Source organism: Thamnophis elegans, chromosome 1 (assembly GCF_009769535.1).
Source record: "Thamnophis elegans isolate rThaEle1 chromosome 1, rThaEle1.pri, whole genome shotgun sequence".
Classification (NCBI taxonomy): Eukaryota; Metazoa; Chordata; class Lepidosauria; order Squamata; family Colubridae; genus Thamnophis; species Thamnophis elegans.
The window spans coordinates 943,444-957,301 of NC_045541.1; the positions used below are offsets into that span (position 1 = coordinate 943,444).

At 41.1% G+C, this 13,858-nt stretch overlaps 1 protein-coding gene across 1 annotated transcript in view; it reads left to right on the forward strand.

Moving 5' to 3' along the window:
• The first annotated feature begins 1,393 nt into the window (after window positions 1-1,393).
• ABCA12 (ATP binding cassette subfamily A member 12) overlaps window positions 1,394-13,858 on the forward strand; it is a 119,303-nt gene continuing 106,838 nt past the window's right edge. Inside the window, exons 1-2 of the mRNA XM_032233361.1 lie at window positions 1,394-1,462; window positions 3,026-3,119. Coding sequence (XP_032089252.1) covers window positions 1,394-1,462; window positions 3,026-3,119 — 163 coding nt within the window. The remainder of the gene's footprint in view (window positions 1,463-3,025; window positions 3,120-13,858) is intronic.

Consider the following 13,858-nt stretch of genomic DNA (forward strand, 5'->3'; position numbering starts at 1 on the left):
CTCCTAATCCATAACAATATTGTGTGCTGATGCCTATAGTTCTGAAGGTAGTTTTCATTTTTTGTTATGTTCAATTTTCTATTATATTGGGAGGTAATTATCTCCCCAGAACTTTATTTGTGATCTCTAACAGGATCACAATTCATTTGATTTAAGACCTAACTCTCGGCCTTTCCTCAATTACATCTAACAGCAGCATAAAGTTATGGACAAACACTTTTCCTTAGTCACATCTAACAACAGAAGAAAACCCTATATTGTTTCTGCCTTTACCTCACCCCCAGCTTATGAAAGAAACTGGATTAAGTCTCTCCTTAGTGCAATATTTTCTGACAATATCCAAAGGCAGATTCCAGAATATTCCTTATTGGCCAAGCGTGATCGGACACACAAGGAATTTGTCTCCAGTGCCTAAGCTCTCAGTATACAGGCAACAAAGTGATAAATCTTAAATCATCAGATATAATCATAAATCATCAGATACAACCAACGAAGTGATAGTCAGTAGGAGTAGGTAATAGGAAAGAAGAGAAGGATAGTAGTAATACAACCTTGCTTAGGCTTTCAATTTGGAATAAAGGGATGTATTTTCAATGACTTGAAAGAGAGACAGGGGAGGCAGGACAGAAATTAGCCATTGGCAGAGTAAATTCCAGGCTGATATAATTTTATGCCAGCTCAAGGGTGGAATATATTTAAACTTACAGCGAGAAAAGACCCGATGTGTGACATAATGTTAATTTACGCATTATGCATCAATCTAAACCATTTATCATGAGCTCAAGTACGGTCTAGAATTTTTTTTTAATGCTCTCATGGAAAATAATGTCCTGTCTTTTGCTTTAGACAAACATTAACATTAATTTTATTTAAATGGAGCACAACGAATGCCTGCAATGTACCTACTTTCTGTTACTCCCAGCCAATTTGTGTGAATTAAATCAGGAAAAAGAAATAAAACAGGTCCTACTGGCTTGGTAAGCCACTTGGCTGCTAGCTTCTTTGTTAATTCTTCTGTAGGCTATATATGTAGGTGGTAGGGAGTGCCTGGTGGGAGAAAAGGTGCGCTTCTTTAATTTCAGCAGAAGCATCTTCTTGGAATGACACCAGCCTTATCACACCAGGACTGAAGAAAGCTGAGAGAGTAGGATAGTATTATAATTAGGCACTCTCTGGTTCTCATTGGGTGAGTCAACCTCTTGCATGTGCAATAGGACAGTCAATGATGTGCACAGAGCAGAGACGAAGGGCTGAACCGGCCATCTGGATGGTATAGCCAAAGCGCAGAGACAAAGCAATACAAAGCTTTTATCACAGCATACGTTTTTGGCAACCTAATCCTGGACCAGAGAGAAGACAAGAACTCTCTTCTTTTGCCGAAGCTCTTCGGAGGATGGCTACGCTCTTCCGACACCTGTGGGTGTTGCTATGGAAGAACTGGCTGAGTGTCAAAAGGCAACCGGTAAGTATAGAAATTAAAAAAAAAACCAAGAGAATGTTAAGTCCCAGGGAATCTGGGGAGAATATTATTTAAGGAAAATACACTTTTTGAAAACGATGAGGGTGAAAAATATTTTCTTTAGTGAAATTTGATTGCAAATGTGGTGCTATTCCATGTCTGACCAATGAATAGGAGTCATAACTGTATATTTTATAGATATATGTATCTATGAGTTCTTACTTGATCAACCCAAGCTGCTGCTGTATTTGTGGAAATATTAATTTTTTTTTTCTTGTTCAAATGTGCTACATTGGCTGGCATCTATAGGTGAAGTGAGGGAGTATTTTAAAACGTTATGTTAACCAAGCAGAAAGTCAGCTCAGCAAGAAACATTTGGGTTAGAATCTTTTCTCCATTGCTAATTTTTTTCCATTTTTGTTTTGATGGAATAGTAAACAAACGTGTCCTTGTACTCTTATTATTTCAATATAATATTTCTACTGAGCTGCTTATATCTTTAATTACACACCTCAAATGTTGGCAACTTACAGCAAAGAGTATTTTGCTATTTCACTAATTAGAGGATGCTCATCTATATCCATGATGGTTCATTGCACAGTCACCCAAATATTCACGCTGGATTTGACATTTTTCTACCTATTGAATCCTTTCAAGGACCTGGCATAGGTAGATGTGGATTATATTATTATTATTACATTTATTTGCTGCCTGTCTTGCCATGGGCTATTGTAGGCAGTTCTCAGATTAAAAAAATTAAGAAATAGAAAGGAACTTTAAACAAAGTGAAAATAATAGAAAGATAAAACAAGGAAAAAGAAAACAAAGAAAATATGTCAATATGATTATTAAAACATGTTATACTGGCTGGAAATTCTAGAAGTTTTAGTCCCGGCACTAAATTGGGAAAGGCTGGTTTAGATTAAATTAGAATCTGCACAAGGAAGCATTTATGCAACAAGTAACTTATTAAAGGTAGCAGCCTTTAGTTGTATACATTATATTTTATGTACTGTAGCAGAGATCCTGATGGATTACAGTCATTTATTTTTTAACCTTCTCTGTGTTGAATTCTCTCTCTTTTGTGGTGCCAATTCTTCATTTAAGAGCCGTTTATTTATCATTTTTAACTAGAATATTTTTGTTCTATATTCCATCAAGGCTGATTCTTGGTATTTTCCATATATGAAGTTTTGAAGGGTTCCCCCCCTGCATTCTAAACAATCACCTGATAATTACCTTTTCCAAGGAAGGAAACAAGGAAGCGACTGTCCACCCTTGCTTCTCTAACTATGTCGTAAAATCATTGCCCCATAATAACTTATGCGATGAGTCTGCCTTTTCTGGCAGGGTTTTCAGTACCAATTTTTCCTAATTAGCAAACATTGGGACCTTCCATAACAAAGTTTGTTCTTTATGCTAAAATGAAAACTGGCTTTTTGTTAATTTTTCCTACCTTTATTACTTTATACTTCTTGTTAAGTAGATGTTCTTTTTGTATGATTGCTATTGTCAAAATTTTCCAAATATATCAAACTTGAATATGGTTTGTTCTTTTTTTCACAGCTTTGGTCTTTCACATTAATTTTTTTGCCTGTATTTTCATTCATTCTTATGACTGTCATTCGAATCCAATTTCCTCCAGAACCCCAAACAAACTGTAAGTAATTGTTGATAGGCATTATAATGATGAACCTATTCTTTTTATTCCTTACATGTTTTAAGAAATATTTGTTCTAGTTTTGTAAATGCCAAAAATATGAGGCCATGGAAAGGAAGTCCTCAGATGATGCACATTTTTCTTCATCATTATCCATCTTTAAATTTTCAAAGTAATGATGGCAAGAGATTAGTTGTAATATGAAATTCCATTATGGCAGTTTATCTCACGCCTGCATTTAGTGTGGGCAGCCACAGCCACAACAGTACAGCAAAACTGTTCAAATGGTAGTTGTGACAGTTGATCAGAGCTCCTCTCTTTCTTATGTGCAACAGCGTTAGTCTTTAGGAACAGAGGTAAGTTGGCTGCTTTTCTATTAATACATAACCCTCGAAAGGGCTCTCCTATAAGGACCCGGCCACGGTCTCATCCCAACTGGAGACACAGCAAAGGAAAATATTTTCCTCCGCTCTGCTTTGTCCTGTTTTCCCCACCGGAAATGGTTCTTTGCCACACACAAAGAAAAGCTCACAGTTCAGGAATACCAATGTTAACTTGGACTGTGAACAAAGCTTTGACGGCTACCGTGGCTGCAGACCAGTGCTGCACCTGCCACCAGTTCCTCCACAGCCCAAGTGGCATCGCAGCCAGTGAGGTTTCTCTTCCACCCACCCCTGCAGCACTGCCAGCCTCTGTCCCTCCCCTCGTCCCTTCCTGAGCACGGAGGAAGGAAGGTGATGGGGATGAGAAGGAAGGAAGGAAGGAGAGAGGAAAGAGGGAGGAAGGAAGACAGGAAGGCAGGAAGGAGATGGAAATGAGAAGGAGGGAGGCAGGGAAGGAGGGAGGGAAGGAGGGAAGGAGGGAGGGAGGGAGGAAGGAGAGGCAACTTGGTTGATCTGATCTGGATGACCACCCTGGAGCCAGTGAAGGGCTGCCCCACTGCCTCGGCCCTGCCCCTTGCGCATGCACACAGGAGGCAGCAAGGGCTTGCGACCTGGGTGAAAGGGAGACACTCAGAATGCAGTTGTCCTGGTTCCACGTAATGCTCCTAACTGAAGACTCCAAGGCCTTGGCTTCCTCAAAACTCCTGTTTATTGTGTACATCATGTCGGCACAGTCAAATTTGAAACCAACACTGAATAATTCCCACATTTTTGCTATATTTAAAGAATAGATACTGTCCACCCCGCCCCCCCCTTTGTATCACAGGTCGCATTAGCCAACCAAGCAGATGATAAACTTCTCAGCACTCCCTCCAGTGGTGGGTTCTGGGCGGTGCACTTCCGGTGTCCTGCATGCATTACAGCCTCCAGAACTTTAATTTTGATGGGAGCCTGTTTTCCATCACTGAATATTCTGGACATGCATCCTATTATCTCTTCAATTTTCCTTTAGTGACACAATCTGTTCTTCGGGTTGTTGAGGGTTTTTTGCTACTTTCTTGTTTAGCCTGATCTTTTTTCTCAGAAAGCAGATCCCAATAAATGAAGATCATCTCCTTCTAGGCCCATTGCAGAAAACAAGCTTTCTTACTCCAAAGCGCAGGTGGGTTCCTCCTGGTCCAGCCCAGATCAGCCGAACCGGTAGTGGCAGTGGCGGGAGGCTCCACCCACCAACCCAGAGACTTCTGTGCATGCGCAGAAGCATCGCGCATGCACAAGCATGAGTGAACCAGTAGCACCGGGATTTGAAACCCACCTCTGCTCCAAAGGCCATTTGGTTTATTTCATGTGGCAGAAACCTTCTCTCCGGTGCTTGCCAATAACCCTACCTCCCAGTCCGGGAAGAATAATAAATTCATAGGGGCCTTCTCTGTGAAAAAAGCAATCAAAGTCCAGATTCACCCCAGTACTCTTGCCAAAATCATTGCAGCCACTTGTATAAAGACATAAAACCAGGAAAAGATGAGTTCTAGTCAGTGGTGGGATTCAAATAATATAACAACCGGTTCTCTGCCCTAATCATTTCTTCCAACAACCAGTTCACCAAACTGCTCAGAAAGTTAACAACTAGTTCTGGCGAAGTGGTGCAAACTGGCTGAATCCCACCACTGGTTCTAGTCCTGCCTTAGTTATAAAAAAACCACTGGGTGACTTTGGACCAGTTCCTCTCCCTCAGATCATTCCACCTCATAGGATTCTTGTTGTGGAGAAAATAGGTGTATTGATATATTTGCATCTATGTTTATATATTCCTTGAGTTGTACATGGAAAAAAATAAGATAAGAATAAAAATAGCAATTCCTATTTTTCTGACCTGTTGCTGAGGCATTTTTTGAAAGATTGAAAGCACTGATCCAGATATACCACTCCTCCAATTCCAACATGGAGCCTCATGTCTAAGACCTTTTGGAGCCTATAACCACATGCACTTTCCACTTTTTGAAAGATCGGCTTTGTAATGGTCACCATTTGAGTTACTTGAGTAAATTAAGTACTATCTGTTCCATTCAATTACATTATTTATATGAATGGATGGCCACCCTCTGGTGCACCAAGTTCTACCAGGTAGATGTCTTGTCTTTACTTTGGTTCTCTACCTCCCACGGGAGCTTATAAATGAATGCCATCCGACATAAAGCCATTCTCAAATGAACCAGTTTTGTAGTTTTCCCCTTCTTTCTCACAGCCATTCTTAAATCCAAAGGATAAACTCAAACTCTATTGCTTTTTCCTAGTTTCTTTGCCTCTTTCAAGACATTCTTATCATCTTATCCAAATTCATTTATAATTTCTGTGAAGTAACTCCAGTAAATATCTTCTATTTCATTTTTTAAAAAAGGTTAACATTGCTGTTCGGGTTCATTATTTGCATGGCCTTTTTGATTTCACAGGTCTGCAACTAAAAAGCTTTTTGATTATTTTCATCTAATTTCCATGTATTTTGGTGTGCTGAAAACAAATAAAATATTGAAAAAACTCCCAGACGTCATGATTTGCCACAACATGCAAAATTGTCTTCAAATTTATCAATTATTTTAATTTTTGGTATTTTTTTATATTATGGATTTTTAACCAAATTTAAAGTCCAAATTACTATTAATTAATTCACATACGTGTATTTAAGATATAAAATGCCAAAAAAACCTTAAAGGGTTTGTCTGAGTTATGTAAAAAAATATAGCACTGTAAATCTGATGGTCAGCAATATATACATAAGCTAAGCAAGTTTTAAGTCTGTGCTTCTAATGGTAGAAGGGGTGAATCTTTCCTGAAGAACCCAGTAGGAGGAAGACACAGGGCAAATAGCAGCATCTCCGGTCAGTGCAGGGAACGTGGCCAGCACTGTGACGTCTCGTGTACAGACACAGAGCTGCTCTCTCCTGCATGCCACACTTGTGCACGAATCATCATCAGGTTATTGGTTCTAGGCTGTTCACACTTTTTCATTGCAATTCATGTTAGCTCGTCATTCTTCAACCGTTATGTTATGGCTCTGCGAAAGTGTATTAATTCACCAGACAGTTTCTGTTTCATCTGTGGTGAATATACAGTGTTGAAGCAACAGCAGAATATTACAGACTTTGTGAAAAAAGTATACTTTGCATACTTTGGGCTAAAAATTGGAGATCAAGATAAAGTTTGAGTGCCTCATAAAATGTGCAAATGGTGTGTTGAGGACCTCAGAAACTGGTTCAAGAGTAAGAAAAATATTTCCGTTATGGGATTCCTATGGTATGGCGAGAGCAAAAGAACCATAGTGCTGACTGTTACTTTTGTTCATGCGATGTGAAACGGTTTAATTCCAAATGGAAGCATTCCATTTCATACCCCAATCTTCACTCAGCAATTCGTCCCATCCCCCATGGCACAGATATACCAGTACTCAAGCCCCCTGCTACCTTGGAAGAGATACCTAGCTCTGATGAAGGTGAAGTCATACCTGAACCAGATGACGAATCAAGTTCTGACTTTGAAGATGATACAAGATCAAAATTGTTTTCTCAGGAGGAGATGAATGATTTGGTAAGAGACTTGAATCTTCCCAAAGATGCTGCTTAGTTACTCGGATCAAGCCTGAAAAGCAGGAATTTATTGTTGCCAGGAGTGTCATCTTCATGGTTAAGACATCGTGAAAAGGAGTTTGCTCCTTACTTCGCCCAGGAAGACAAGTTGGTTTATTGCATCGATGTCAAAGGTCTGATGGGTCAATTTAAAATCCAATATGATTCAGAGCAATGGCGTCTTTTTATAGAGTCTTCAAAAAGAAGTCTCAAAGCAGTTTTACTCCACAATGTTTTTTACGTTTCCATACCTGTAGGTCATTCTGTACACTTGAAGGAAACCTACGAAAACTTGGAATTGGTTCTTCGTAAATTTAAATATGAACCCCATGGTTGGCAAGTGTGTGGGGACTTGAAGGTCTTGTGCATGCTGCTCGGGCAACAAGCTGGGTATACCAAATACCCTTGTTTTCTGTGTCTATGGGACAGTCGAGACCAACAAAATCACTGGACCAAGAAGAGTTGGCAGCCGAGGGTGCTAACAGTCAGTGAAAAAGATGTCCTCCGAGAAACTTTGGTACCTTCCCATAAAGTTCTTCTACCACCTCTCCACATAAAATTGGGATTGATGAAGCAATTCGTAAAATCATTTCCAAGAGATGGAGAATGCTTCAAATACTTGGTCACCAAGTTTCCATGCCTGTCGGAGGCAAAATTGAAGGAAGGTGTGTCCGTTGGACCAGACATTAGAAGGTTTATAGTTGATCAAGAGTTTATCAATACCATGAGGGATCCTCAAAAAGAAGGGTGGATTGCATTTAAAGAAGTCATACAGAAATTTTTAGGCAATAACAAAGATCCTCACTACAAAAATATCATTGGAAGAATACTGAAAGCATTTCAAGCTTTAGGTTGCCTGATGAGTTTGAAAGTGCATTTCCTCCAGTCCCACCTTGACTACGTTCCTGAAAATTTGGGAACTGTGAGTGAGGAACAAAGTGAACGATTCCACCAAGACATTAAAGAGACGGAAAGAAGATACCAGGGAAAATGGAGCATTACAATGATGGCAGACTACTGTTGGATGCTTCAGAGAGACATTCCAGATGCTACTCACAAGCGTAAATGTGTAAGAGCCGAGGTGGCGCAGTGGTTAGGGTGCAGCGCTGCAGGCCACTTCAGCTGACTGCTAAGCTGCAGTTCGGCGGTTCAAATCCCACCGGCTCAGGGTTGACTCAGCCTTCCATCCTTCCGAGGTGGGTAAAATGAGGACCTGGATTGTTGTTGGGGGCGATACGCTGACTCTGTAAACCGCTTAGAGAGGGCTGAAAGCCCTATGAAGCGGTATATAAGTCTAACTGCTACTGCTATTGCTATTGCTAAATGCACCAAGAGGAGCCTCACAAGGAAGAAGAATCGAGTTTAGTGTGTTTAGGTGAGCTCATTTCAGTTCAGAAAAGGATTTTCATGAAAATATTGTAATAAAACTTTAATTTTATAAGTCTATTTCCATTTATTTTGAGGTATTGCCTTATTTAGCATAGTTACCTAAATTGTCAGGAAACGTGATGTCCTATGACAAAATGGAGGTCATTTTTGGATTCAGCACACCAAAAAACATAAAGATTACATGGAATAACCAAATCAGCTCTCGAATTTTTTTTTGGTAGACCTGTGTTTTTAAATGATTGTTCAACTCCACTTGTAAAACCAGTATTTCCAGCTCTTTATTGTAAGTTGTAATATTTACGTCCAACTTAAAGTCCATTTTGGTTGTCTTAGGAGTAATGTTGCCTTCAGTAGCAACTTTTAGCTCCGATAAAGAATTAAAAAGCTTTAGCATTCTCACATCTGAAGATCAAACATTTCCTTTAAAGTAGCCATTATGTGTTTTAGTAATCAATCTTCAAACATCTTGTTTTGCAAACAGATTTTTCCATGAGAGGATCTTTCCAATTAGTTTTAGAGATTTTCTTTCAATCAGTTTCACAAAGCCTTAACATTTAAACTCTTTAAAAACAACTCTAAAGTTATTCCTTGCTGCATATTGCAGAAATTTACTAACAACAATAAAAAGTAAAGTTCACACAAAGCAGAAAAGATGTTTCCTTTCTTTTTAAATGGATCTTTTAAAATGGATTCACCCAGAAATGTGTAATTTGCATTTCTTAAAGTTTTTCAATCTTAAATGGACAGTACAAAAAACAAACTCCAAAGTATTTAAAAAGATGGAGTTCACGAGGAGGCTGCCTTTATGGCTCAGAGCGCACTGGAACCCACAATTCCTAGCTGATCACAAACAGCTGAAAAATGACAGATGACGGTTTCTGCCATCTACTCACAAACATCAACTGCTAAGGGGTCCCTGTGGGCAATCTCCATACTTCTTTCTGGCCCAGAATTTTGGCAGTCTAGATTTCATACGCAGCTGCTTTTTCAGCTGCAATGCTCTTGCAATCTGTGCAGGGTGAAGAAAAATGGTATTACTTTGTGTTGCCTCAGCAGAAATAATAAGAATTACTTCATTTCAGAGAGACGTTTCTTTGCATTCTAGGGCAGTTTCCAAATAGTTAGTCAACCATTTGCCTGAAACGGAAGAGGTGTCAGGCCTGCAGCCATCTTTCCTTTTGGACCTTTGGCCTGCCACACTTTCTATTATTCTGCTGTGCCTTTTCTATGGTGGGAAGATGGGAGGGGGGATTGTACGGAGTCACACACTATGTAGCCACAACAAAATTCTTTCCAGACAGCCAAGGTCGTCCTTTGTCTCTGCCACCTGACCAGAATCGGATGGGTGGAACTGCCAGCATGGCAGTGGGAGATTGGACCGTGGGATGGACTTGTGGGTGTGGGGGGGGGGGAGATCTTGAACTTTCAACTGGGTGGGGAAAACCGGGAAGATTTCAGATTCGGGTTTTCCCAGATGTGCAACATAGCTCTCCTAATAAATTGAAACTTTGAGCAATCCTTTGCTTTGGATTCTGATTTACTTTTGGATGCTATTTGGAACCCTGACAATGTTCCCCTGCTTGAGCAGGGGATTAGACTAGAAGACCTCCAAGGTCCCTCCCAACTCAGTTATTCTGTTATTCTGCAATGATCTCTTTTAGCAGCTTGAAGGTAGCCTCAGTCCTTTTCCAGTTAAGAGGTGCTCTACCAGATTGTTTTTATATTGATAGCTATAATGAGACATAATTCCCTCTGTTGGAGCCCAGTGAAGTTGGAATCTGGTTCCAGTCTTTGACTTTAATTCCACACTTGACCTTTATGCAACATCCTGTGCTGAACCAGTGGAGCTGGATTTCCCTGATTAATGCCCATTTTGTTAGGCCATTTGCTGTTCACCCAGTAATACAAGTCACAGAAATTAAAAGAATACTTGGGAAATTATGGTAAGGACCTTTGTGACCATAATGGAGAGTAGTGCTTCTAACCAAAATCTAAGCTTGGGAGATCAGGACTTTGTGTAGACCCAGCCATTAGTGTGAACTTGCAAGTGGCCACGTAAGAAGCTGCAGTTGTTGCCATTTATTGCTGCTGTTCTAGTCCATCAAGTCAAGCGAGACTCCTGAGGATTACAGAGATTACCGGTTCCCACAGTTTTCTTGGCAATGTATTTTGGAGTGGATTGCTAGTCCCTTTTTCCAATATTTAAGAGAGAGTTATTGCCATGAGTCATCCAGCTGGCTTTGTAACTATGATTTAGATGCATTTCTAGATCTAGGCTTAAGGGCCTAAAGGTTGCCTCCGTGAGAAGAGGTCCAGGTCCTCTTTTGCTGAGCCTATCCTTGCAGAGCTCAAGGTGGCAAAGGAAGATAACTACAAACAAACTTTAATGCCCATATTCCACCTTCTATTCTTACATGCTGGTTATCCACCCTCACTTCCTTTTTTTATTTAAAGAAAAAAGTATTTAGTGGAACAGAGCCACTATACATTTGGATGGGAATTTATTTATTTAGTGTATGGCAAATACATGGACTTATAGGAGTTCAAATGTTAATGTCCACCCAGCCATTCAAGGACAGAGTGGTCTATGTTGAAAAAAATCAGAGATTGGGCCAGTGTAAGCTCTTGATGGACATTCGGACACAATGCAGTGGATATTTTGTCAAGGAGCACCACAGTCACTCTGAGGGGTAGAGACAAGAGCCTGCTTAAACAATTAGTCCTGGCAGACACCATGATAGACATGGACCCTGTTCAGAGTTGACCAATGCTGGCAAGGAAGGTCGAAACCTGTCACCTTTTGTGTAGGGTCATCTACGTAACTGCCTGTATCTGGGCATTCAGAGGTCCACCTGGCTTTCCACTGTGTGTTGACGTCAAAGTTGCCATGCCATTCATTGCCATTTATTTAGAGGGCCAGGAGTCCTGCAAAGATGCCTGGCTGCCAACTGTCATTAACTGCCAACTCTTCAATGCAGCCTGGCTGCCACTTGCTGTTAGTTGTTTGGTTCACACTACCGTGTATCCAGGGTGCACCACGAGGAGGCAAACTAGCATCACACCCAGAGGTGGGTTCCTACCAGTTCGCACCTATTCGGTAGAACCGGTGCGTCAAATCTACCAAACAGGTTAGAAGAGGTTCCACCAGTGGACCCGGAAAGCAGGCCACACCTACAGAAGAGGTTCCAAATTTTTTTGAAACCCACCACTAATCACACCCCATGGATGAGAAATAAGAGAATAACAAAATAATAGAGTTGGAAGGGACCTTGGGGGTCTTCTAATCCAACCCCATACTCAAGCAGGAGACCCTATTCCATTCCAGACAAGTGGCTGCCCAGTCTCTTTTTTAAAAAGCCTCCAGTGAGGGAGCACCCAGAACCTCTGAAGATAGGCCATCCCACTGGTTAATTGTTCTCACTATCAGGAAATTTCTCCTTCGTTCTAGGTTGCTTCTCCTCTTGGTTAGTTTCCATCGATTGTTTCTTGTCTTGCCTACCAGTGCTTTGAAAACTAGGTTGACGATGCCCCCCCCCTCTTATTTGTGGCAACCCCTCAAATATTGGAACACTGCTATCATGTCACTCCTCATCCTTCTTTTCACTAAATTAGACATACCCAATTCCTGCAACCATTCCTGTTTTTGTTGAGGACTCAGAATGTCCTTGACTTACGACCTAGCGGCCAGCAACAAGCTAAGCCGTGCCCCGATTGGCTAAGGCGCGGCTTGGCTAAGAGTGGGCTAGGGGCACGCTTACTGGTTTTCCCTGCTTGACAGCTCCGTATCAATAGCTGTCAAGCAGGGAAAGGTGCTGAATCGCTTGTATATAGTTCTAATCTGTCAATAAAGGAAGTTGTTCATTCTGCAGTCTTGGCTCCTGCCTCGTCCTTTGCCGATCCTCTAAAGTTTTAACCTCTAGCCCTCTAATAATCTTTGTTGCTCTTTTCTGTATTGTTTCCAGAGTCTTAGCATCTTTTTTTAATAACATGGTTACCAAAACTGAGTGTGGTTGTAAGGCCTTGCCTCTCCTCTCTCCTCAAGAAAGAAGAACTCTTGAAACCAGCATAATTTCAAAAGGAACTTTTATTGGGAGATAGCAAGAAAAGCAAGGCAGGATCTGAAATTCTCACTCAACATCATTAGGTTAAAAGTTGTAGAAACCCCTCCCCTCTCTCCAGTCTGAAGGTGAGCCAGTCCACAGGTGCCAGGTTGTGGTGAGAACCTCCAGCTGAGACGGTGAGAAGAAGCTATTCTCAGCTGCCATTTGCTGATCCCTCAGAGCTGAGACGAAACAGGCTATTCCGCCCCCTCCCATTCCCAAGAAGGGGCATCAAAGTAAAAGAGACAAAGAAAGGTTGCAAACTGGCACACCGGCCCTTCCCACAGGAATGGCAGTGTCCTGATAGGAATCTGTGCGGACCTGACCTGTTCCCCACCCAGGAGGAAGTAATTTGCACTCACACATTTGATTTTTCTTTCCTAAGTGTAAAACCTTCCCTTTCTCTACATTGAATTTCATTTTGTTAGCGAAGCCCCAGTTTTCAAGTCTGTTGAGATCCACCTCGATCTTCAGCCTTTTGGGAAGTTAGCTATTCCTGCCAGTTTAGTGTCATCTAAACATTTGATAAGTCCCCCTTCTATCCCCTCATCTAAATTGTTTATGAAGTTGTTGAAGAATACTGGGCCTAAATTCGACAAAGTCGAATTTAGTAGGAAAAAAGGAGAATTTGACAAAGTTAAAGATTGCTGGGCTTACATTTAACACAGTAGGCCCCAACCTGCCTCTTGGTAAGTTAGAAAAATGTGGGATAGAGAGCATCACCACCAGATGGATTTGCAACTGGATGACAAGCCCTACTCAATTAGTAGTCCTCAATGGTAATGCATCTACATGGAGGGAAGTAAGCAGTGGGGTTCCAGAAGCTTCCGTCTTAGGCCCAGGACTCTTCAATATCTTCATCAATGAATTAGATGAGGGAATAGAAGGGGAACTCGTAAATTTGTAGGTGATGCTAAGCAAACACTCCAGAAGTCAAGCTCAGGATCTGAAAAGGACTATGGGCCCAAGGTATTTGCAAGTCTGTTGCTTAACTATCTTTCCCAGGACCTTCCCGGGAAAGAAATCAGGCTGATTGGGCTGTGGTTTCCTGCATCTGGTTCTTTGTCTCCTTTTTTGAAGATGGAAAACACATTAGCTCTTTTCCAGTTCTCTGGTGGTTCCCTGGGGCTCCGGGATCTTTGAAAGATAAAGTTCAATGGTTCCAGGATTATGGAGACCAGCTCTTAGAGAAGCCTGGGGTGTCATCTGTCAGGTGCTGGTGATTTGAACTCATCTATAGCAGATGT